This window comes from Strix uralensis, chromosome 4, assembly GCF_047716275.1.
Source record: "Strix uralensis isolate ZFMK-TIS-50842 chromosome 4, bStrUra1, whole genome shotgun sequence".
NCBI lineage: Eukaryota > Metazoa > Chordata > Aves > Strigiformes > Strigidae > Strix > Strix uralensis.
Genome location: NC_133975.1, coordinates 31833977 through 31856511, shown reverse-complemented (window position 1 = coordinate 31856511; position 22535 = coordinate 31833977). Strand labels below are relative to the sequence as shown.

Genomic DNA, 22535 nt, shown 5'->3' with positions numbered 1-22535 from the left:
AGTCATGATTGCAGCAGTACAAAAGAAGAACCACAGCTTATGTTGCTTATGATGTGGTAAATAACGTGCTCTTCACCAGGATATCAACAACAGAAGTCATGTGAAGGCTTGTGAGTGAGGAGATCTACTATATATGGCCTATTGTGCTGCAAAATGTTTTTAAAAATGGTTTAAGAAAATAGCTGTGGTTGCAGTTAGGAAACTGTAAACTCAGATTTCCTGTGTTAAATACTTACTCTCACTAATATTGCAATGAATTCTTTTCCCCAAAATTATTGTGAAGGCATGCTGAAATATTTCAAGTTCATAGGATCTCATTTTTATTATTCACAAAATAATGAGTGCAAATGATAGAAAACTAACGATGTGAAAAGGCTATCAAACTTTCCTACTTCTAGAACATTTGCATGAACTGCATACTGAATTTTTTTTCACATGATGGTCTTCCCCCCCTCCAAGTCCCAGTAAGGGTTTGTAGTCTTAGGTGCGCAGTTTGGGATGCACCAGCCATGCCCACATCTGCCTCCAGACCCGAACTACAGGGTAGCTCTGAGAAACTACAGGGAGTTTAGAGAGTTGTAATACGCACTCTGGACTTTGCTTCTATTTTTGCAGTATGTGTGACGTATTTGTTCCTGACTCAGAACCTTCTGTCTAGATTTACTGAAACCTAGTCTGCTCCCTGCACAAAGAATTTGAGAAGGGCAAGGCTTATGGTCTGATAATTTTTCATATCCATTCTCTTTAGGTAAGGTGATCCACCTCCGTACAATAATGCGACTGCATTTCCAAAGAGCACTGCACTTGGTACAATATTGCAGCTTTAACTGATGAATTCTTTATTTCCTCTAGGAGCAGACAGTGTCGTCTATCTTTCTGTGGAAGGGCTGGTATCGTCTGTGCAAGAAAGCATCAAAGCAAGACAAGAGAATGAGAACAGCCTTAAAACCCAGAAGTCGCGTGTTGGAAAGATTGGTCACTGCACAGCGTGTCTCACTGGAGAGTATCCCGTAGAGCTGGAATGGTGAATTGTTAGTGGATGGACATCAGTTCATCTGTTGTTGAATGCAGCTTTTTCAACGATGCCTTCTTGCTAATAGTCTTCTTACATTTAGGTAATATGGAAAGCTTATTACGGCTAACTAATTACTGTTACTAAAACACACCTTTACAATAAAGACTTACAGAAAGTCTGATGTGCTGATGAAAACAATGTAAGCAGTAGATTAAAATCATATAGTTTTGATGCACAGTTGTGCCTTCTATTTTCTCATAAAATATTATAAAAACCAAAGTTTTTTTAATTCTGTAGCAGTCCCGGAGTTTTTTGTTTCGGTCTTGCCCTGAAAGATATCCCTATTAGACCTGTTCATAAATTGTGAATTGTGTAGTGTAATTTCAAATTATCAAAGTCTTAATGCAAAAGTATGTGAAGTTTGCTTTTCTTCTTAGGAAAAATATCAGATTCTGAAGAATCAAGTGGTTTCCTCAGCAGTTCTTTCTTAGGCTTTTTACGAATAGAAGTACCTAACTTTTGCATATATAGCTAAACAGCCTTTATTAATTAACCCCGTTGTAACAGATTCTATGAACATAATGTCTAGCATATGATTTTAAAAAATGAACTCAGGGAAATGCTCAGCCAAAAGCTCTGTAGTTTTATAAGTTTAATTTTTTTTTTTGAAGTCCAGTGTAATTACATTATCTTCATGTGATTTTATCAGTTGCCAATAGGATGTGGAAGGAGAAAAAATACTTGGCACTGCCATTTTTTTTGTTTTACGTTTTCTCCACGATAAGTCCTGATAATTTCTGAAGTCTGAGCTAACGCTCAGTGTGCTTTTCGTATGTCAACATTCAAAGTAAACTGAAAAGTAAAGTCACTTTTAATTTTTAACAGTAAAAACAATATATCAACTGAAGATTATGAGTTGTTTTGGGTACAGTCTTGTTTTACTATATTACTGCTGTTACAATAAATGTAATGTTTTTTAAAAAAGAGAGTTCTGAAGAACCATTAGCTATTCAATGCACTGTATTTTTTAATCGGTTGCAATTACACGGTTACTTGTATAATGAACCACTAGCTGAAAATGGAAATGCACCTTTGAAAACTATTGCAAATTTACGCACAATTGTAAAAATATTTTGTATACCTCATTTTTTTTCACTGAATACCAGCAACTTAATTTTACATTTTCTATTTAATATTGTGTATTTTGGCCTTATAATAGTTTGTGACACTGTTAAAAAAAAAAAAAAAAAGTTTCAGAGCTTCTTCCTTCCACATAGTTGAGAATTACAGCACTGGTGATTACATTCAAAAGGGAGCTTTCTTTTGTGGGATTTTTAGCAATTGTGCCTGATAGACAATCACAACACAAGTCCCAATTCAAGAGAGCATGTACATACGTTTAACAAGGTCACGACTGCCTCATGCAGTGGAATCAGAACCTACTTGCAGTCAAGCCTATGGGAGAATCTAGATTTTCATGAGCTTTGGGCTGTGTGTGTTCTTCACCAAAGCCCAGATCTGCATACTGGGATGTGGATCTCTTCTGTCTAATTAGCAAGTTTGTTTTTTTAACAGAACCATTAACAGTTCATCTGGCCAGTAAATTGAGCAAGAAAAGAGCAGGGTGGAGTCACTCTGTCCACCCCCTCTTCCAGATTAACCAAGCAGTGTGAGAAAACAGAAAAACTGTCATTAACATTTGTCACCTCTTTTTTCCTGCCCTGAAAAAAACTTTTTGAAAGAAGGGATAAGTGGAGCTCTTATGTAGTGTGAGGAGCCCTTTCTACTTGAGATAAAAACTTAGGTGCACAGTTTTTAACAAGGTTGCAAGCAGAAGTCTATTGATTTGTCTGAAATTTTCAGTAGAAGATTGTAAATGGAAATTGTGCAAATACTCTTTTAACGTGTTTTCAACAAAACTGGTATTTTTTAAGTCTGGTGATAATCGTTTAAATGTAATTTGAGCATTAGGTGGCATAATTCTGATTTCAATAAAGTGAGTCCTAATGCTTTTTTTTCCCCTCCATGTTACGCATGTGAAATGACAAGGTCTGCTACTGTATGCACTGTAATTTTTAGATACACTACATGCCTAATCTTTATTACCTGTTTTTCAAAACCTTAAAGGGGAGACACTTTTCAAGTGTCATTTTGTTCTCCGACAACTGGATTTATGCTTCAGATTACCAGGCCTTTTATCACGCACAGCAGATGCACATGCAGTTGAGTGTAGTGAGGGAGAAAGCTCTGGGTTTAGGTGTCGCTATTTGTATTATTTTAATGCTTTACTGTGAAACTGTTTCTGCTGTATTATCAACGTGCAACTGTGCCATACTATCGTTTACAAAATGTGACAAAACAGTAGAAAGCTAATGTCTAACTTTTCCCATACGTAATATTAAAAAAGTTATGAACTGGTCTTCTCGGTCTCTCTTCCTTCACTGCACTCGCCGGCACCACACATCGAAGATTTCTTTATTAAAGTGGCACTGAAAGCGCCTCGAAGCTGGAGCAAATCACTTCATGTCTCCCATTAAACCCTCCTGCCCCACACGCGGCCCACGCTGCTCTCCCGCTGCCCCCTCCCAGCGCCGCCTCCCGGTCCCCTCACCCTCACTCCCCACCGGGACCCCCAACACGCAGCCGAGGGGGAAGCACACCCCGGCCGCCCCCGTTGGCCCGCCAGGGACAGCCCCGGGCCCCGCTCCCCACCGCCGCAGCTCAGCTGAGGAGCGTCAACGCACCCACCCCGCTCCTCCGGAAGTGACGTACTTGCCCCGGCCCAACGGCTGTAGCGCTGGCAGGAAGGCCCGTACCACCTCGGGGGGGGGGGAAGGCACAGGGACAGAGATGAGAGAACTGTGAGCGTGGCGGAGGAACCTTGCTCTTCACTCCTGTGCCCTGCGTTTGTTTTAGCCTCTCTGTCATGTCTGAAGAAGCGGTCCCAGGGAGGGCTGGGAGGGCTCTGGCGCATTCGTTGTTCCTCTCACCCTCAGGAAAAAATGGTGCCGCTCTACGCGGGCGACTGGCGGACCGGGCGCAGCTTGTGGATGCCCAAAGAGCGCGACGGCCACCGACCAATGAGAGCGCCGCGTTACCGCAGGACTAACGCCGTCCCGCCAATCAGAAGTGCTGGCCTTCTGTTGCTAGGCGGTGGCGGAGCAAAGGAGGGCGCCGGGAGGCGCTGCCTCAGGTGGGGACCCGTGCGGCGCGGCCGTTGCCCCCAGCCCCGGTCGCTGGGGCCAGCGGCAGCGGTCGGCGGGACCGCGCTGAGGGCGGCCGACCCGCAGAGGTCCCGCGGTGCTCGTGGCTCAGCCACCCGCCCCGGGAGCGGCCAGGCCGGGTGTGGGAGCGGGGGGCTGTGAGCGTGTCGGGGGGTGGGGGAGCCGCCTGGCCTCGCTCGGGACCGCGGCGGAGGCAGGGGGGGGCCCTCAGCCCGGCTGTCCGCCCGTCGGCCGTCCGGTACCGGCGTGATGTGCGCCAGCACGGGCAGTACCCGTAGAGCCTTGGCAGTTGGCGCGTTGGGTTTTCTGCTTGTAGGATTCTTATTTCAGTTCTGTTAAAGTTATTAATCAAATTGTGTTAATAAAGTGATTCGTTCAGTTGTGCCCACCTTTAAAAATGAAGGTGTAATAGTGAGGAACAAACTACCCTTGTGCAATGAAATCTTAGTGAATTGCTGTATCCTGGGCCTTAGGATAAGGCCCCTGGCAAACGATAAAAGTATTAAGCTTTGCACTTCTGCAGTACAAGGTGTGGTGAAGCTGTGTGTTTTCTGCCAAGGATCTTTCTTCCTTTTGGTGGTGGTTTATGTGCTTATATAAAGTATTAAAAGTTAGGAGGTGACAATGTAGTCTGGTTTGTTAATCTTTCAGGAGGACTGAAGATAAGCAGCTGAGATGACTCTTCAGGAACTGGTGAATCGGGCAGCTAGCCTGTACTCTGATAGAAAAGCAGTTTGGTTTGATGAATGCAATGACAAACCTCCAACTTTCTACACATATGCGACAGTGGTTAAACTTGCCGTGGAATTAACAGCTTTCCTTCAAAAGCACTGTGATCAGCAAGGAAAACTTGAAATAGGCCTTTACTGCTATCCAGGAATAGACCTACCGTCTTGGATCTTAGGGTAATGGTTTGAATGCTTGTATTCTGTGTTGGTTTTTTAAGGGTCATCTCTAGTAAAGCAAATTTTCAGTTTGTTTATATTTTCAGTAACAACAAAAATGCAGTAATACCATAGTAATGCAGTCAAGAGGTACTGGAGTCTTTTATTCTTTAAGAAAAAAGATGGCAGTATTATAATCTTTTGAAAAGCCACTGCTAAAGTTCTTTTGAATCTTAAGTTCATTGGTCTGAAGTGTGTGTAACTATATTCTTTTTTTAAAAGTGTATGATTAAACATGTTTATAGAAACATAAAAAATTAGTGACTAGGATTTTTGTTGTGTGTATTTAAAAATGCAGGTGATCCAACAGAATAAAATGAGTGTGCAGGTTTTTTAATGTATTGCCTTGCTAGCAAAAAAAAAAAATGCACTGGAAACCAATTTTATGCTTTAAGCTAATTGAGTGTACAATTACAGTTCCATTACAAATATTGTAGAAAAAAGTAATGAGCAATGCAGCACTAAAGTGACATTGATTATTTAATGGCTAGGAAATGGAAATGTTTGTGATCTCAACACATGTTAATTCAGCAATTTAAAAGAATCCTACTTCTGCTGCTGAATTCTAATGTTTGTATCTTTTGATACGTGTATCTTGTATATCCATTGCATTTACGATGTGAGATAGAATCCCGGCATCGCAAGCTTATTTTCTTCAGCTGAGGTATACAGCAGCGGTTGCGCTTCTTGGGGGGATGGTCTGTGTCAGTATTTTCCTGTTGTCACAGTGCACCTAAAATACACAATAGTATAAGAAGACGTATCACAGTTGACTGTAAAGATTTCAATGAAGTGTGTGAGCAAGTGCTGTAATCATAAATGTTCCAAAAATGCTGAGGGACTTTCTCACTGATCAGGAAACACACTTCCCTCAGTCCAGCAGTGGAGCAGGTTGCCCACAGATGTGCAGGCGCCGTGCAGGTTTTCAAGACCTGACAGGTTAAAAGCCCTGAACAACCTGGCCCGGTGTCACAGCTGTCTCTGCTTGAGCGGGCAGTTGGACTAGGCATCCTGATTTATCCTATATCCCAATGAACTGAGCAGCCACAGAGTTTTCTTTTGCTGTGTGACTGGGAACTACCGGGGCATTTTGATTCTTAACAGGTATCATTGCTGAGGAGTTAACTGCTATGTGTGATGCAGGGCAAGCTTAGGTGCTTGCTGATAGCAGTGGCTATTTGAGTACGCAGAATGCTGCTGTTTCCAAGTCTTCGTTCTGGATTTTGTCATCGCTGCAGTGATAAATGACTTACACAAAGAGGAAAAGAAAAGTAATTGTATGTGAGAACCCAGCCTTAGAAGAAATGTGAAGATTTATGGGAACCGCTCCTATTTTAGTCGCCACTTCCCTTGGCTTTTTGTGGCGTTTGTAAATTCAAGTGCTTGTCTTTATCAAACGGAGCCACTAGAGGGGGGAATTGTAGCGAGCAACTGTTGAGGAAGCACTACAATGTAAAACTCAGGGAATGAGAGCAGAATGACACTTCGTGTTTTTCAGCTTGTTTCTTAGGGAAGAAATTCCAGTACGTGCTCAGATTTTTCTTATGCTGGATTCTTTAGACTAGTGAGAATGGGAACTGTTTTCAGCGTAGAGTTTTTATTTTTTTTTAAATGTGTTTATACATGTTGCATAGGTATAAATTAAAAGCTTGTGTTTCTGTTACTAGTCAAGAGCAGAAGCTTTTAAAATGTGGTGCTATTGATGTCAGTGATGCCTTTGTCATCACCAAACTGCTTGACCAGAAATGATGTTGAATGTTTTCATCTAGCTTTAATCTCTTTCTTTTCTGTAAAACACCAAAAGGCAACACCGGTTATTCTTCCTACTTTATTTCCAACAAAATCTTTAAATGTCGTGTTATGACTACATTTTCTAGCTCTGAGAACTATAAAAGTATAAAAGAAACATCAGTGAAATTTAAGAGGATATTCTTAATTTATTTCAAAATAAGTTTAAAACATTTGTGTCTTGTTAGAATCCTTCAAGTTCCAGCTGCCTATTCGCCTATTGATCCAGATGCACCACCAATGTTATCCGCTTACTTTATGAAGAAAAGCAATCTTCAGTACATTCTTGTTGAGAATGACAAAATAAATGTAAGTGTTCAGGCTTCTACAGGAAGCATTAAAGGGCAATTTAGAACTGTGTAGCTATTCCAGTTGTATTCTGTTTTAATAAGCTTGGATGGGGTTGTTTTGTTTCTTTGTGTCAAGAGGTTGCCTTTCTCATTCAGAAAAGAACATCTTTAAAATTAGCAGTAGAAACTGCTGCTTCTCCTCTTCAAAAAAATTGCCTACTTTCCTGTAGCAGTGTTGTCCAGGCAAGGCTGTTGGGCACTGGTGTTGGAAGACTCTTCCAGACTTGTGTCTCCATATGTCAAGGTTGAGAGAGATGGAAATCTTTACAATAGTTGAAAAAAACTCCTGCATTTAATCATTCAGTTTCTTTTTTGTCCAGCTTCTCCCAAATCCTATACCCTCACTCATTGCAAAGGAAATAGACAAGTTGGACCATCTAGTTATAATTTGGAGTTCTTTGTTTTCTGTAGAATTCTTTTGTATATTTTCCCTCTCTTTTCATTATTTGCTTGGAGAATTTATTTTGCATTTATAAAGGCTGTGTTCACTCATATTTAATATATAAAAATACATGAGTATAAACCTGTCTGATTTCTGTCCTTCAAAGTAGAGGCATGAAAAATCACAGCTTATTTGTATGAAATGCTGTTTCCTATTTCATTGCATACAGTAGAACAATAACCGTGTGTCCTGAGTTCTGCTGTTTAAATTGTTTATTTTCTCTTACAGAAATTCCAAATGTCCCATATTGGTTGTTTTTGCCACAATTCTTCAACAATAGAACATATTGGTTTAACTCTCTTCCAAATGAGCTTGAGCAACACTGATTTAAATTCACAAGTAGACAACATGAAAAGTAAATACGAACCTTTCAAAGCTACGGGTAACTTGCAGCCAGGATATACCATTTGCCCAGATCAAACCAAAGCAAAAACATCAGAAGGAGGCTACATGGACGTTGGCCAGAAAGACTCTTTAGCATACATCTTGCATACATCAGGAACTACAGGGATCCCCAAAATAGTCAGAGTACCTCATAAATGTATAGTGCCAAATATTCAGCATCTGAAGTAAGTGTAGTTTGCAGTTTTCCTTTTAAATGCTCTTACAAATTTGATGTTTAGGGACTTCTGAGGAGTGTGGATTGGGCTTTTGGTAACACTGCTTCGCTTCCTCCTTCCCTGCCTTTTCAGATTTATTTTTGTTTGTTTCTTTTGTTTCTACATAGTATCATATAAATTTTTGTTTCTCCAACGTTATTTTTAATGTTTAAATGGTGCTTTACCTGAATTTTTGAGGGGTGTACTTCAAGTAATATGATGTTGCTGTAAGTATTATATTCTGGCTTGCGGCTTAAAAGAAATAGATAACAAAACTAATTATTTGTTCACTGTTATATTTACTGTGTTCTGTAGTTTTTAAGGTTTTTAAGTCCTAATTCCTTTTTAAGCTACCTAAGTTTCTTTCTGCTTCATTTAATACCTTCTAAAAAATCTATTATGGAAAATACCATCCTTTTTTTTTTTTTTTTTTAATGAGCATCCATTACTTGAAGTATGCCCTTTAACGTACTGTATTGGTGTGTAATGTGGTGGACATCTTTGTAAAAGACCTCATTAGTTTAATCAATAGTTACAGTCTTGATGCAGGAGCTCTTGCTCAAATTGTCTGGCCTGCATATGGCTACGTATTCAGAGCAGCCCTTAAGACCTTAGCTTTGCTAAAGCGTGTTTCTTTCATGCTGCTCTTCTAGTTTGAAAATGTTTTTTAACAACATGCATCAGATTTGTAATCCTAGCTTTCTTACTTTAGATCCATATTTGAGATCACACAGGATGATATGCTATTCCTGGCTTCTCCTCTAACATTTGACCCATCCGTGGTTGAATTGTTCCTCGCGCTGTCAAGCGGAGCCTCTATTCTTGTAGTACCAAACACTATTAAAATGATGCCTGCAGAGCTGTCTGCTGCTCTATTTCGCCACCACCACGTGACAGTGCTGCAGGTAGGCAACACCTAAGATAAGTGTCTTCAGTCTTGCTTCTCACCTTTGCTGATGTGTACTACTTGTTCATCAGTCTAGATGCTAATGATAATAGAACAGGAGTGTTCTTCCTTGAAGAACTATGCTATCCTTTCTGCTGTAGAGTGTTAGCTGCTTAGAAAATTACCATTTGATCGAAGTCTCAAACGTTTTGTGACAGAAAACAATGAACTAAAAGATAAAATGTTCATCTTAAGAAACCATTCATTCTTAAGTATTAATTAAATTATTGTGTTAATTAAGCAGTTTGAAGAATCTGGTAATGGAGTAATCTGTTACAGACGTTTGTAGCGCTCTTTAATGGGCTTGATCTTAGAGCCTTTCCTCATAAACAACTTTTAATGGTAGTCTCTGTGCTAAAAATACAACAATTAAACCAGTGCTATTTATAGGGTGATAAAATGTTTGTTGTTTTTACAATAATGAGAGTAAGAGAATAGTTGATTCCACATCAGGATTTAACTGTTTTCAGGCCACCTGTTTATATGAGGCTTCATGTGCCCCTTATGTCTTGGAATAGATTGTCTCCTATATGATCTCAATTTTAATAGTTTTAAAGTTCATTTTTGGAAAATTTACTTGAAGTTATGAGCATCCAGCATGGCTGAATAAGCCTAGCCCTTGCCTTGTAGTGTGTAACAAGGTGTTTCATACAACTGTTAATTGAGTATAGAAACTTAAATCAGGGTGTGAGGGGAAGAGTTGCTAGAAATGGATCTCACTTGTAACAAAATGAGTATGGTCTGAATAGTCTATTAATTGTGACATATCAACCCCTAAGCCTTGCTTTGACATTAATGTTATCATTCTGAAGTATTTGCACTCGTAGAAATACCAAGATTTCCTTTTCTTATGGAGGAATTGTGGTAGTTGAGATTGTAGGGTATAAATTTAAGGTTAGTGAGTAAGTTGAAGATTCCACAGCAGAAAAAATCCACTAGTTACAAATATCTTGTAACTTTATTGTCTGCTCTTAGTTTTATCTTTTGATTGCTGTAAATCTCAATGGTGTAGATTTGCCTATCATACACAAGTTTCTTGATCAGTTTAGCTCATTTGCTTTTAGAAAAAATTTCTGAGATATTAAGCTCTATTAGCAAGATTTTTAAAGTATGTTTTCTAAGACTTTTTAAGATATTTTAAAACATGTTAAGCATTAGTAGAGAAATGTGAAATTTGGTGAATGAAGGTATTTGAGATCTCTTTCTAAGAAAAGTTTGATTTTTTTTTTTTTATTTTTTGATCATTGTCTTTATCAGTGAAGGAAGGGCCTCTCAGCTGAATTAATGACAAAAATGTTATCCTTATAACTTGATGATGAATAATTTCATGATGTTTCTTAAACTATAGCAAGACATTACCTTCCCCTCTTGATTTGCTTGAGCAGAATTGAGAAATCTGAAAAGTGATTATGAGAGAGGGGAAGAGATACTTTTTTTCCCTGTTTTTTTCGTCATTATAATCTACTAAAGTTAAAATGATTGAAAAGTGATGATCTTCATCTATTACTAGAAGAAAATAACCTAGTAAGAAATAATTCAATTAATTTTCCAGTCCTCTTAGTAGAAAAGTACGCAAGAGTTAAGCTGTTTTTCCCTTCAGTGAAAGGGCTCTACATCACCAATAGTTTTAGCTAGGTTTTTTCCTCCCTCCCCGCCCCGTCACCCTAATTTTACAGTGTTATGTGAAAGCTTTCAGGAAGACTAATCTTTGTAAACAGTTATATTTACACAAATTGGGAGCAACCCAGAATCTGACATCATAGGAATCTTTAGTGTTATGGTAAGGTCTTTAAATGTACTATATGCAGGTTAATCAAATGTAGAGGTTATATTTTTGCTGCAATGTGCTAGAATGAAGGGCAAAATCTCAAACAGTAACATCAAGAGAATACTGTGTTTGCTGCCTTCTGTTTCAAAGTAATTAACATAAGAACTAATGTGCACACTTTATGTAATAGCTGAGACACAACAGGGAACCCATAACATATCTAAGTAAAGAAGAAACTCTGTAGAAGGACATAGATTAGTGCTGATAGTACTCATTAAAGGCTTCACATAAGAAACAAAATCTCGCAAAACACCAGTGTGATCTATGCTGGTATCTGATATTTGATGCCCTCTACTGTATGTAGGTGATTGTTAAGTACATCCACAATATAGCTATGTAGTGGATATGATAAAGCAGGAAGAGGTGTACATATATACTGAAGAAATATAACAGATCTTTCACTTACCTTTTTTTTTTTTTTTTAATATGTATCATTCAGGCAACACCAACACTTCTCAGAAGGTTTGGATCTCACATTATTAGATCAACAGTGCTGTCTGCAAATAGTTCACTTCGTGTCTTAGCCCTTGGTGGTGAAGCATTTCCTGTACTGAATCTCTTGAAAAGTTGGAAGCACAAGGAGAACAAAACAAGTATTTTTAATCTGTATGGTATTACTGAAGTGTCAAGCTGGGCCACTTGCTACAGGGTTCCTGAAGAGGTTTTTAGTGCTGATTTGAGGTAGGAGGAGTCACTGTTTTCATGGCATGGCTGTGAATGATGAAAATCGCTAGAAATAGAACCTCGGTCTCCTGTTTCCAGGGCTACTGAGTCCTCATGAGTGTTTATGCTGGTAGAAGTTGCATTTGGGTTTTATGTAGAAATAGACTAAATCCATTCTCTCTTGCTCTAATACATCCCCCTCAAGTAAAAGTTGTTGATGAATGATTCTTGAATGGCAGAACTACAGTCTGACTGCTTTTTGGTCAACTTGAGATAAAGAATTCATTGGCTGAGAAAAGGAGAAGTTTCAACAGCCTAAATAACAGGAGTTGAACAAAAACTGTTAGGTTAAAATACGGTTTTTTTATGATAGAAATTGAAGTGGAACCCATGCCTAACTTCGTATATTACCAAAGTTATTTAGTTACTTTGTGTTTTAAATTTTGCATTACAGAAGAAAATATATTATTCTTGACTCTCACTCAGAAATAGTGTCTGTATTCAATAAATGAGGTTCTGCAAGTGCTTGAAGAGGCTAGAGAATGAAGGGAAAGGAAGGAGTTGGTCTGCAGCTCAACAGAAGTGTATAATAGATACATGACATTGAAATTTCAGTTTCTTTTATTTCAGTCTTTTCTGAAAGAATCAACTGTACTTGTTGCCACAACATCAGTAATAAAATAGAGTAAAACTTCAAACTAACTAGGTAGGACAGGGAAAGAATGAACTAGAAAGCTGTTACATATGTTTAAATTGGTTGACTTCATGGAAGTTTCAACTTGTGCGACTGAAAGACTGGCTGAAATTCTCGGATTTCTCTCAGGGTATTTCAGGGTCCATTGAAGCCTTATTTTCTATCATTCTGTGTTTTTTGATATATGATAATGAAACCCATGCACATTGAGGTTTTTAATTCTGAACAAATTGAGATGTTTTTAAAGAAGAAACATTTGTAGAAAGAAGCACCAAGCATCTAAGTTTGCTCTAATACCAAGCCTTTAAAAGACGTATGTTGACTCATTTCTGGAACAGTTGTTTCGTGTTCAGAAGGGAAAGATTTATACTGTTTTTCTCTTTAATATATTTAGAACTGATTTCCCTATACCTTTGGGATCACCTCTCCTTGGAACAAAAGTTGAGGTCAGAGATACCAATGGTTCTGCAGTGCTAGAAGGCGAGGGACAAATATTTATAGGTTATTGCATATTTCTTATTTTCTAAGATACTTAATTGATTGAACTTTTATAACATGTTGATTGTTTTACTTGGTGTCTGCCTCTGATATACAGCATTATATAGCATTTTAAGTTGCCATTGGGCTGGGAACCTTCTGATGGTATTTTAGGTTGTGGGAATGATGAACAGGAACTTACCATCATTTTATCTGCAGACTGTGCTATCATTATATTGACTTTTTTTCCTGCTTGCATTTTGACATTCTCAGTTGAAGTAATTTCAGTGTATTAACTGAAATAACTGCATAGCCCACTTTATACATTGCAGAAGTGTAGACACTGATGATAATCTTTTAGTACTTCTTACAATGCTTGTTAGAGTTTAGGAGAATTTGATAAAATACTCTTTATATAAAACTTTAATTTACAGTGAGACATTTAATATATATGACCACAGTCTTTTCTTGTGTAGGTGGTGAAGAACGAATCTGCTTTCTTGATGATGAAATAACTGTACCACTGGGCACAATGAGAGAAACAGGGGATTTTGTAAGAGTGCAGAACGCAAAGTTGTTCTTCTTGGGTCGGAAAGACAATCAGATTAAACGTCACGGCAAACGTTTTAATATTGAATGTTTGCAGCAGGTAATATAAAATCTAGTGAGTAGAGTATGCCAGTATAGAAGAGCAGGGATAAGGAACACATTATTATCAGAAATGAGTATTTACTCATTTTCAGATGACTTTTAGGAGTCTAGAAGAAATGGGGAGGGTGTACTATCAATTATTTAGTCGCATAATTTAGGGAGGACTTTCATTCTGAGTTCTTGGAAATCTGTTTTATTGTATGGTTTCTTCCAGCAGAATTGAGAACTGTATAAACACCTGAAAAATACTAAGCATTGCACTGCAATGCTTGAGTAGTGATTGTTCTACAAGATTGAATGTCAGACTCATGGATTATATCTGATTCATAGCGTTTAGACAATACATATATCTCTGAGTTCGTGTTTATGTGAGGAAGTACAAACTTCAGCTACAAGAGAAGGTATTTCATAGGATGTTACATGGGAATGTGAGACAAATACAATTTTTAGATGTGTACCTTTTTTAATTGTGTTTTTTACTCCTTTTACTCTATTGATGAACAACATTTCAAAGAAAGACTAGTATTTTTTAATTACAGGCTGCTGAAGATCTTTGTCAGGTAGAAGCTTGTTCAGTGACCTGGTATCAGCAGGAAAAACTTATCCTGTTTGTTGTACCCAAAGATGATTTAGAAGAGAGAGAAACACTTAAAGAACTCCAGAAACGTCTACCAGCTTATGCAGTCCCTGATGAACTTGTACTGATTAAAGCTTTGCCTTTAACATCACATGGTAAATGAAACTATTAAGTACCCTTGCCACTTATTTAATGGTCTCTATTATTTTTTAATTGACCAAAATACAGTACCTGAGTCATGCTTTTTAAATTTGTAGATTAGATAACTAACTCCTAGTAGGAAATCATGACCACATATTGTTTTCTTGATAATGTTTCATTTGAGAGTCAGAGAGAGTCGTAAAATCAATTTAGTTTTAACACTGCACATTTCTTTTCTCAGTCACTCCTGTTGCAGTCTGCAACAGAACCCTGACTTCAGCTGGGGAAAGATCAGGCCTTGAAGGTGGGATTATGTGGGAGGCTAGGGTAAATTTTCAAAAACCTTACTGGGTTCTGTGTAGTTGATTGACTGGGTAAAATTAATACAAGTGCAGTTGAGTATGAATAAGGAAGTGTGTACAAGAATAAAGTGACTATTTGGGCAGAACAAGTTTTGGAAGTGTAAATGCTAAAAGAGCAATGAAAAAAATCTTACTTTATTTTCTACAAAGGCAAAGTTGATATATCTGAACTGAACAAGATTTACCAGAACCATCTAAACTCCAGAAGGCGTGACAGTAAGCTGAGTGGCGCAGAGGAATTGTGGGAAAGATTGCAGTATTTATGGAAGGTAGTATTTTGAGCTGCCTTTTTATCTTTGCAAGTGGATCATTATACATGTGTCAGGAATTAAAACAGTTTTAAGAAGTATGACTAATGCAACCAGAACATTCTAGCTGCCTATAGATTTAAGCAGTACAGCTCTTTCTGTTCAGCTAATACTTAAATATAGTCACGCTGCAGTGGCCAAGAGGGAGTCATTTCTATTTCTCTATCAGATAAAACTGCAGGCTATATGAGTTATAAGCAATTAGCATAGGAAGGATGTAACCTGTCAGTAGCTTTTTGAATACTGCTTCACATGCCAAAGAAGGTATCCCTAAGGGAAACAAGGAACTGGGACATGGAAACTTTGTACAAAATAGCTACTGTGTTAGTAGAGTTTCTTATTTCTCAAGATAATTATGAATTGAAGAGTCTCTTTTTAAATAGATGGCACAGTTGCGTAATTGTCTGTCTGTATTGTTTCTAAATTTCTGTGCTAAGGACTTGTTTTTCAAGGTATTGAAATTTGATGTCAAACAGTATTACTTTTTTCTTTTTTTTTTTTTTTTTTTTTTTTCCAAAAGGTAGACTTTCAACTTTCGCCTGAAAGTGTGATTTGCTGTGGCTAGGACTTGAACAAGTAAATGTAGTGAAATTAGTAACACAGTTTGCCTGTGCTGATACTTACCATATTGGCAGCTATAGAAGTGATAACCCAAAGGGATGGGATGTACCCTAAGCCCGTTATGGACAGCAGAAGGCAGCTTCCAAAACCAGAGGATTTGGACTTCACACCCAGACTTAACAAGCAGGGAATACAGGGACAGGACACAGTAATTGCTGTTTGTTGCCAACAATGCCAAATCCAAAATTCTTCATGAATTGAAGGGGTCATAGCTTCAGAAGTAGGTAAATAAATAGGTTACTTAAATAATTCAGAAGATACCAGTTTATATAAATTTTATTAATAACATAAAGCACCTAAACCAATTTCATCAAAAGGCATCAGTGAAGTTGTCATTGATAAATGGTATTGAGATAGAAAACGGCCAACAAAAATACAGCACAATTTGATTTAATTCTTTAGACTGCAGAATTGGAATTGAGTAAAGCATTCTGTATCTCCCTGTTTCCCCATTCCTCCCCAACTTTTGTTCCATCAGTACCTCTATTGGCACTGACATGTTTCATGTGATTTTTTTTTTTTTTTTTTTTTGTAGTGAGTTTCCTTAGTTGTTGATTTTTAGATGGATTTTAGCCAACTTGAGTTTTTATGTGTGTGACGTGGTGTAGCACCCATGGACTGTTACCTCTTTCCTTTTTTCTTTTCTCTAGTCTGTTCTGGGTCTCCTGGATGATTCCACCAGAATTTCTAAAGATGCAGTATTTGTGTACAGTGGTGGAGACTCCTTAAAGGCTCTACGATTTTATGATGAAATTGAGATGCTAGTAGGCAAAGCTGTGCCTGGACTCCTTGAAGTTATTCTCAGCCGTTCAATTGAAGAGGTTTATAGACATATTCTTAAAATTCTGTTTCCAGATGAAGACCAATTAATGAATTATGACAGTGTTGTGAAAAGAAAATTAAGTGGCAACAGTGGAGAGGACTTCCATGGAAAATGTATTAAACTGAAATCTGAAAGAGGTCTTGAGGTTGCTTCAGGGTTAATTCCATTTATTGCAGTAGGCAGAGGAAATAATTTTTTTTCTATGAATTTCACCAAGTCTTTTATGCAAGCCCATAATGCAGTGCAGGTAGGAGTGGAAGTGCTACAGCAACCACCCTTTCTGCATTTAGTGACTCCAAGTATCATGAAAAGCCATGTGCAAGGGTATGAAACGGAGAACAGAATTTTAACAGTTACGAACAAAGCAAGTAAAACCGACTGTTGCTCTGTACAGCAGATCCATGCAGAATGTAGTGATGTAACCACGGCAGAGTTGGCGTTAGGCATAAGGTGGAAGTCAAATACAAGAAAATGTGTTGATGCATCACCACTGATTATAATACCATCTAAAGAAGTATCTGCATCCGTATATGTTGGCTCTCACTCTCATGCAATGCAGGCAATTGATCTAGATTTGGGAGAAATAAAATGGGAGAAGAACCTTGGAGATCGTATTGAGTCTTCTGCCTGCGTATCTAAGTGTGGAAATTTCATTGTTGTTGGTACGTCTTTTGTTTTAGTCATTGTTTTAAATTATTTTTTCTGCTAAATACAAGATGAGTGACAGAGAATCTTATTTCTTACCTCTGCGTGTCCTTCATCTACATCCTTATCCATAAACTTCTCTATCTGCTTCAGAACTAATTTATTGTAAAATAAAAATAAAAGGAAGAACTAATTTGAGTTTCATGATAACCAGTGGTGGAGCTTATCTAACATATACACTTGTGGTTTATTATATGCCAGTTTATTAAGAAGGCCTTATTAAGCAATAGTCAATGGGTATGGTTTCTTTTTAGTGGTTGACTAAGTTGTGACCTTTAACTGTTTTTTTTAAAAAGTATGGAAGGGTGATAGTCTTAAAATGTCTTTAAAAATTGATAAGAGGTAGAAATTAGTACATGGTGCCTCAGATTATTTTTTCAGAGTTTAAATTTGATAGAAAGGGAGTATAATTAGTCTAAATTTGATAGAAAGGCAAAATAAGTATATTCTAAATGTAACCTGGAAAGAACACACAGAACAATCAACTTTGAATATATGAACGATGAGCAAAGACTGAGCTAAAAGAAGAGGAGGAGCTTTGGAAAATGTTTTGAAACTTTACCTCGTGAGTCATCTTATTTCTTTCCATCAGTGATGCAGCTAGCAGCATAAATCACCCCATAAATACAAATAATCATTGTTCTATTTTCCCCTACTGTGTTTTATTTCACACAGGTTGTTATGACGGCTTAGTGTATGTGCTTCAAAGCAGTGATGGAGAAATACACTGGACTTTTGTCACAGAAGATACTGTGAAAAGCTCTGCAGTTGTAGACCCTTCCAGTGGACTAGTCTACATAGGATCGCATGACGAACATGTGTATGCTTTAGATATTTATGTAAGAACACTGACTAACTTCTATGTTTAGAAGAATTAATATCCGACTTAGACCCTATTTGTAGTACACCAGATGATGCTCTACTGGTGTTAGTATTCTCAGGAGTCCACAATTACACTTTTGAAATAGTTAGACCTTCTTGAAGTTTAGTTACGATTGTGTTGCAGCAGATAGTTTTAGTGGTGTTCTCAGCGTGGTTCTTGGGCTACTAGTCCTGGCTGAAACCAAATCTTAAGTTTCTTAGTTGTTAAATTGTCTGTGGGTGTTTCAGAATAGGGTGCCCAACTAGAAATAAAACTATGGCTTAACGGCGGAGAGAGAATCTTACATTCTAAAAGAGTAGGTGAAGGGAGATAGAAAATAGGAGGGGCAGATACTGCCTCTTCATTAGCTGAATTTCTTTTATTTATTGGAAGAGAAAGTAGCCAACGGTATATGTTTTGCTATAATAGCATGTAGATTATATCTTCACTTCTTAAGTAGTATTTGCTGAGTAAATGCAGTGGTTTATAAGCTTTGACATTTGAACGTCTTTGTAAACATGATGAGCTTTAACTCCAATTGAGAATTTTATTTTTTTCTTGTGCTTACAGAAAAAGGCATGTATATGGAAGTTGCATTGCGAAGGTGGAGCTGTGTTTTCATCTCCTTGTCTAAGTTCTTTTCCACATCATCTTTATGTTGCTACACTAAGAGGACTATTATTGGCTGTAAACCCAGTATGTACCTTTGCTTACTTGTCTTTGATCCCAACCTCAAATTTAAATGAAAACAAAATGCATTTCTGAAGTTAAGATCACTTTTCTGATGAAAGGAATTAGATGATCATATGTTAACATAAGATATTTTTCACATTATTATACACAAGGCTACTGTAATAATTCCTGTATTTCAGAAAGCTATCTGGTGATAAAGAGAACTGAAGTGACTTGCTTGAATTTACATGCTGACTGCAGGCCAAACTTGGAATCAGTGTCTCATTTCCATGTACTACCTTATCAATTAAACTAGTGAGCGAGAGCATGTCTGTAGATTATTTTTTTCCCCTCCCTCCCTTTGACAGTAGGATTAGAAAAAAAAAAAAATAGACCTTACTGAAATCAGAACAGAATAGAGAAAGAAGCCCCTTCATTCCTCTTACTTCCCCGTAGTTGTTTAAAGAGCTGTCCCACTTAATCTTGGACTGCTATTCTGTTCTCTGCACTGGGGAAATGGCATTCTTCATAGATGTGGAGCAGTTGCATGGTTTTCTGAGGCATTTTTGGCTTACAGCTGGTCCTGCCTGATAAAAGAACAGTCACTTGGAGCAGCTGTTCATGTTTTTGTACTTGCACAACCCAGAACATCAGTCCTAGCCATCTTTACCTCCCACCCACTGCAAGTTTCCTCAGTAATACCCATCCTAGTGTTAGAAAACCAGTGTATATTTTTGCAGCTTTAGTGGGCTGTGGTTAAGAAAAAACAGCTTTTTAATTTTTTTTCTCCATAATCCTGAGCAACAGGTAGTTGAGAAACCCAGCTGCGACTCCAAGTGATTATTTATAAAAATAGGAATGTGCAGGCTATGTTAGGAGCTTATTGTTACAATTATAGACTGTGGGTTGCAGCATTTCCTACAGTGCTTACAATTTATGATACAATCAATATGACTTGCTTTCAAGATATTCCCTCCTTCATTGGTCCTAATCACATACTGAGGAGCTGGGAATGGAATAAAAAAATGAATCTGTCATTTATTAGAACTGCTACTACTACACCATTATCATTATTAATGGCCTAGGGGGAGGAAGAGAAGAGTGGAAGAGGGTTATTGAGTATCCCATGGAAAACATTAAACATTTTGCTGGAATAAGATTTGCAGAGTAGTTTTGCTTCTGGTATGCATTCTGGGTGGGAGGAGCCTGCTTTTCTTTGACTTTTTTTTTTCCCCCTTTTTTTACCCCCAGTTCTTAAGGGCTGGGTCAAGCTGTGGAGGAAGGGTTGTCTTGTGCAGCTTCTTACAGTTGTGTTAAGCATCAGATCTTCCATGCTGCCATTTACAGGTGACAGGGAATAAGATTTGGAAAAGTTTCCTGGGAAAACCACTCTTCTCCTCTCCTCACTGCAATGAGAAGTACGTTTGTGTTGGGTGTGTGGATGGAAACTTATATTGTTACAATCATTCTGGAGAAAAGGTAAAAATGTGTTGTTGAGTTTTTTTATGGTCATCACAAAACCCTGAATAAGATGCTTTAACACTGTTTTATGAGGTTTAATGATTAACATATATCTTTTTGTGAGCCAAATAGAAGTGTCTATTGTTATAGAGAGGAGAAAGTAGAAAAACTGTTTGCCTAGGGTAGTCCATGCAGTTCATGGCAAAACTGCAAACTCTCAAGTTGCTTGATGCAGTAACAATTTCTAGTTCAGAGCTTACATCCAGAGTGAATGGTCAAGAGTAGTACCAGCAAATTAAATGGTATGGGTTTGGTTTTGGAGTTTTTCAAGCATGTTTAAAGCCATCTCTTCTCTAAGATGGTGGCTATTTAGAAGTAAATGTTTTTTAGAATGTTTATGCATTTATCAAAAAATGCCAAATCATAATTCTGGCAAAATATGTCAGCCTTCACATTGAATTAAATGAGAATATTTTTTTTTAGTTCCTCAGAGATGAATGTGTTTTGTATCTGGTGTTGAAACAACTGACACTGTTTCTGTTTGCTTGCCTGAGATGCAGTATACATGGCAATTCCTAAGCCTTTTCTAAGTATGTGTTAGCCCATGCCCTGCTCTCTGTCTGCTTGCAGCAGTGTTGCGGAACTGATATCCTCTTGAGGAGGGATCTGCACGTTATTAGCATAAGCAGAGCAAATCTGTATTACAAAAGGAATATTTGCCTTTTTGGCAAAGAATGGCGTGTTAACAGAATTCTTCAAGTTCATTACTAATGGTGGTATAAGAGCCCAAGAATATTCTTTTCCCAAGTTGACCATCTTTACATGAGCCTCACAGAAGGTAGTAACTCTTCTACATCTATTTTATGAGTCTTTTATCACTTACTTTGTGTGTAAAACTTAACTTGTAATTTGATGAGTATTTACCAGCACTCACTGAAATCTAGTATGTTCTTGAAATAAAATGCACTCCTGTCAACAACTAGTCTAGTAAAAAAATTACAGTTGCTGTCAACCTTTGATAATGGGTGATTATGTTCTTTCTGTAGGTTTGGCAGTTTTCCACTAATGGACCGGTGTTTTCATCTCCATGCATCTCAAGTTTAACTAAGCAAGAAATATTTTTTGGCTCCCATGATTGCTTTATCTACTGTTGTAACATGGAGGGTAATTTACTGTGGAAATTTGAAGCCACTTCAAGTGTATATGGAACACCATTTGTTTTCCAAAGCGATGACTTAAAGAACAAAATTCTTTTGGCAGCAGTATCTACAGATGGCAAAGTGTGGATCCTGAATGCCAAGAGTGGAACAGCAGAAGGAGTAGATAAGCTTCCAGGAGAGGTTTTCTCTTCCCCTGTAGTGTGGGGAACAAAGCTTGTTGTTGGCTGTAGAAATGATTATGTTTATTGCCTAGATTTGTACATAACTGGAAAAAAGAAGAGCTAAGATGTTAGGCTGCTTCCATTTTATTATTTACATTTGTAAACTAAGAACTCGCAAGTGCTCTCTGCCTATTTTACTGTAGGCAAGAGGTGTGCTTTGCAGACTTCTTGGATAGCATTTTGCACCAGGCAGTGTTGAGAGTAGGTACAGCGATGCTTGTTGACCTGCTGTACTGACTGAAGGAGGATGACTGCTCAGCACCTAGCTAGAAGTTTTACTGTCCCTCCCTCGTTTCCCAGCTCCAGTTCATGAAAGAACATGTTTCAGATGGTTTGGATTTGAGTGTTGTGCTTTGACCTGTATAATAAGAAAATGCAAGTCAGTAGTTTGGTTTCAAATGCCTGCAGGATTGGCAGAAACTGTGGTAAGATGCCATACTCTGCAGCTTAGAATAACATCTTTGTCTCCCTGAGGGAGGAATGTATTTCTCTCTCTGGGTCCAGCCTAGCCTGTGCCCTGAGGCTTCTTCCTAGCCTGTCCCTGGCTCTTCATGCATCAGACTGGTGTTTGTCTAGTCTGATGAGGTTTCTGTGCCATGGCAAGGTAACCCAAGTCCTTGTTTTAATTTAACTTTTAACTTGATTTCTGAAAATGGAGCTTGCATTGCATATACCTGGTAGTAGTGACCTGTTTACTAGAGTTTGTATAAACCGAATAGTTCATCTTCTGTGAGCCTAGGCCCTCCTTGGCTTCAGTTCAGTCAAGCATATACTTGAACTCCATTGAAGTCAGTAGAAGTTACTACTTGTATTCTGAAGTGGAGAATATACTTATGTCTATAATAAATTTCAATGACTGGTACAGTAGGAGTTCCAAGATGAAGTGTACACTGCTCAAATCAACTATTATCAAATCATTTTTTAAAAGATTTGAGTGAATGCTCTCTACAGTGTTTTTACAGAGAACTATTAATAAAGGGTTGTGTAAATTGGTTTTGGTT

At 37.9% G+C, this 22535-nt stretch overlaps 2 protein-coding genes across 7 annotated transcripts in view; both read left to right on the top strand.

Moving 5' to 3' along the window:
• Nucleotides 1-3434, top strand: part of PPAT (phosphoribosyl pyrophosphate amidotransferase) — a 49268-nt gene extending 45834 nt beyond the window's left edge. For all 3 annotated transcript variants that reach the window (XM_074866262.1, XM_074866263.1, XM_074866264.1), the window contains exon 11: nucleotides 853-3434. In XM_074866262.1, the coding sequence (XP_074722363.1) occupies nucleotides 853-1028 (176 nt within the window). In that variant the 3' untranslated portion in view covers nucleotides 1029-3434. The remainder of the gene's footprint in view (nucleotides 1-852) is intronic.
• A 598-nt stretch (nucleotides 3435-4032) lies between these two features.
• On the top strand, nucleotides 4033-22528 carry AASDH (aminoadipate-semialdehyde dehydrogenase). 4 transcript variants are annotated; one of them, XR_012628679.1, is made up of 16 exons: nucleotides 4036-4208; nucleotides 4891-5144; nucleotides 7160-7280; nucleotides 7992-8332; nucleotides 9075-9267; nucleotides 11576-11817; nucleotides 12888-12994; nucleotides 13432-13619; nucleotides 14161-14353; nucleotides 14852-14970; nucleotides 16281-17115; nucleotides 17834-17997; nucleotides 18591-18716; nucleotides 20040-20171; nucleotides 20784-20991; nucleotides 21200-21328. XR_012628679.1 is itself a non-coding variant. In XM_074866256.1 (15 exons), the coding sequence occupies exons 2-15, from the start codon at nucleotides 4915-4917 to the stop codon at nucleotides 21596-21598; spliced, it is 3390 nt and encodes a 1129-aa protein (XP_074722357.1). In that variant the 5' UTR covers nucleotides 4043-4208; nucleotides 4891-4914; the 3' UTR covers nucleotides 21599-22528. The 4 variants fall into 4 exon arrangements, 2 of the variants coding, with proteins under 2 accessions (XP_074722357.1, XP_074722358.1); XR_012628680.1 differs by lacking the exon at nucleotides 21200-21328 and having other exon boundaries at nucleotides 4033-4208; nucleotides 17834-17978; nucleotides 20784-20892; XM_074866256.1 differs by lacking the exon at nucleotides 20784-20991 and having other exon boundaries at nucleotides 4043-4208; nucleotides 21200-22528.
• Nucleotides 22529-22535: the final 7 nt, after the last annotated feature.